The sequence below is a fragment of the Quercus robur genome, chromosome 1 (assembly GCF_932294415.1).
Source record: "Quercus robur chromosome 1, dhQueRobu3.1, whole genome shotgun sequence".
Classification (NCBI taxonomy): domain Eukaryota; kingdom Viridiplantae; phylum Streptophyta; class Magnoliopsida; order Fagales; family Fagaceae; genus Quercus; species Quercus robur.
The window spans coordinates 30681926-30684775 of record NC_065534.1 but is presented as its reverse complement, the minus strand read 5'-3'; the positions used below and the strand labels follow the sequence as shown (position 1 = coordinate 30684775).

Below are 2850 nucleotides of genomic sequence, written 5' to 3'. Positions count from 1 at the left end.
GAATTTGCTTTTGATATTATTTCCTTTTATCTATCATTAAAAATTTATGGACTCCTGAATTACCGTTTAATAATATTTGATGGATATTTGACATTTTGACCGACATGATTGATATTTCACCATCAAAAGCCAAACCTTGTAATAAATATATAATAAAAAGTAACATGAAAATATTAATTTTGTTATTAAATGATTTGTTTTTATTGGTTTAGAACATAACCTGAATTATATCATCAGATAATGACTAATAATTTTTCTGATGGAGCAAGAGTTTCAATCTTCAGCCCTAAATAACTCAGCTTATAAGTACTATCAATGCCCCACTAGGGCCACTACGTACGTACTACCTCCATAACCCTCAATCAATCCTCTCTTTACAGTAGTCTCTCCTCTTTCTTTCTTCCTATCACAGACAGACATTATAGATATAAAGAAGTTAAAGCAGAGATAAAAGAACAACCACAGATATATATATATTTGATTGTTACATGGATGAAAAATGGAAGCTATCAAAGAAGGAAGGTGCAACTAGCAGCCATTCCTTAACATCTTCAAAGTCACTATTTGCAAGAAGTTCTTCAACAAAGAGCCCTTCTTGTTCTTCTTCTTCTAAATCTCCATTCACAAGGAGCTCTTCAACAAAGAGCACTTCGTCAAAGTCTCCTCTATTGAGAAGTTTTTCCCAGAAAAGCTCCACTTCAAAGTGCCCTCTTCCCAGGAGCTGCTCACAGAAGAGTTCTTCCATTAGCAGCAAATGTAGTAGCTTAGCAAAGGAACAGAAGGCCAGGTTTTACATCATGAGGCGCTGTGTTGCCATGCTTGTTTGTTGGCACAAGCATGGCGATTCTTGATATATGGGAAGAAGAGACCATGAATATATTATATATCACATAGAGTTGAGTATGTACTCTTTCTCTTTTGTTGTTCTTGCCTTCTTTATGCGAGATGGGTCTTTGGGTTTTGTTCCAAAACTCATATAAATTTTCTTACCATCCGATCAAGAAGAGATTGGTGTTATATTTTCTTGCTTTTCATCTTAATTTTAGATTCAGTCAGTTTGTAATTACTATTGAGGTGAGCTACAAGTTTTACACATTATAAGAAGTAATCAACATATTAAACAGATTAATTTTAACTTATTCATTTTATACTAGCAAGAGTTCTAATTCTTGATTGATGCGTGTGTTTTTTTTTTGGATATTTAACTCAGATCTCAACATTTCTTTATATAGAAACGCTTGCATTCTCTGATGATTTCTTTTTCCCACTTAGATTGATGCGAGGTTCTAAATTTCATGTAATCTTTCATTCTGTTCTTTTTTCTTTTTCTTTTTTTTATTTTTTCTTTTTTTTTTTTATTGTCTTGATGAGAGAGAGATTCGCTTCGGCTGTTGGAATAGCCAATATAAAAAGACATTATTTGTATTTGGATCTGCATTGGAAATGCAAGCCACCTTTCTCCCTTTGAGAAAAGGTGCTGTGAGTGTGGACTCTCTTTAAGAAGTGACCCAAACTAAGTTTAGTCATTCCTTGAAATTGAACCTTCAGTTTAATTATTAATTAATGGGGTTTCCGGATTTCAATGTACTCATTTGAATGTTACCCTGATATGAAACTGAATTAACACATCCTTTAATGGGTTCCAGAGTCCAGACAGTTGATGAATTATATCAGAACTTGGCTTAAATTGGTAAAACAGTGACTTATAATCTTCTTGGTTGCCTTAATACTTTTCAATTGTTTCATGTCTCTTCTTAGAGTCCCCACATCCTACATACTGACGTTAACTTAGGGGGTTGGCTTTGTGGTTTTAAGGCCTTGTTTGATTCATGAGATTGAGTTCAAGTCTTCTAGTTAATTTATTGGAGCGGCCACCTCAAGAGATATGAGAAAAGAATGAATTGGGAAAAACTAATTGATTTGATTAACTTACCTTCTGCCCTTATATACATCTACAAGATCAGTTAGGAACGGAAACAGAGCACAAGCTCTGATCTAAGCTAACAGAAACAGAATAACCAACTAACAACCTATCTCACGTGTAAGTAACTAACCTACTCACGTGTGATTACAAACGAATGAAAATAAACACTAAGCTACAAGTCGTATATTGCTAATGTAAACTAATACAACTACTAAACGACAAGAGCTTCAGATATGGCTTCTTGAACTTCTGCTATGCAGGTTGATCCGTGTTTCTTCTGCTCCAATTGCTTGCTCTGATCTTGATACTCCCCCTCAAGATGGACTGTAGGTTGATAAATGTTGATGAGTCCCATCTTGGATAGAAGTTCTGAAAACTGTTTATGGCTTAAAGCCTTAGTGAGCAAATCTGCTAATTGGGATTGAGTTCTTACATGGATAAGTTTGATAACTCTTTCCAATACTTTATTCCTTACAACATGGCAGTCAATCTCTATGTGCTTCGTTCGTTCATGGAAAACAGGATTAGAACCTATGTGGAGTGCTGCCTGACTGTCACAGAATAACAAGGCTTCTCTGCTGTGATGAACCTGAAGATCCTTTAGCAAATAAAGAATCCAGACTATTTCACAAGTGGAAACAGCCATAGCCCGATATTCTGCCTCTGCTGATGATCTGGAAACAGTGGATTGTTTCTTTGATTTCCAGGAAACTAATGAGTCTCCAATGAATATGCAATATCCAGTAACAGATCTTCTGGTATCTGGACATGAAGCCCAGTCAGAATCTGTAAAACCTTTTACATGCAACTCTGAATTTGCTGAGAAGAAAATGCCTTTACCCGGTTCATTCTTCAAGTACTGCAAAACCTTAAGTGCTGCTTCAAGATGTGGTTTTCTTGGTTTAGCCATAAATTGGCTTAATTTG

The 2850-nt window shown here is 35.3% G+C and overlaps 1 protein-coding gene across 1 annotated transcript; it reads left to right on the top strand.

The window, feature by feature from the left end:
* The first annotated feature begins 293 nt into the window (after nucleotides 1-293).
* LOC126714011 (small polypeptide DEVIL 13-like) lies at nucleotides 294-1135 on the top strand. Its single transcript, XM_050414002.1, has one exon. The coding sequence runs from the start codon at nucleotides 489-491 to the stop codon at nucleotides 849-851; it is 363 nt and encodes a 120-aa protein (XP_050269959.1). The 5' UTR covers nucleotides 294-488; the 3' UTR covers nucleotides 852-1135.
* The last annotated feature ends 1715 nt before the right edge of the window (nucleotides 1136-2850 follow it).

What these genes read in the sequence shown, in the direction of transcription:
- LOC126714011 (XM_050414002.1), top strand. Translation starts at nt 489, where the DNA reads ATGGATGAAAAATGGAAGCTATCAAAGAAGGAAGGTGCAACTAGCAGC.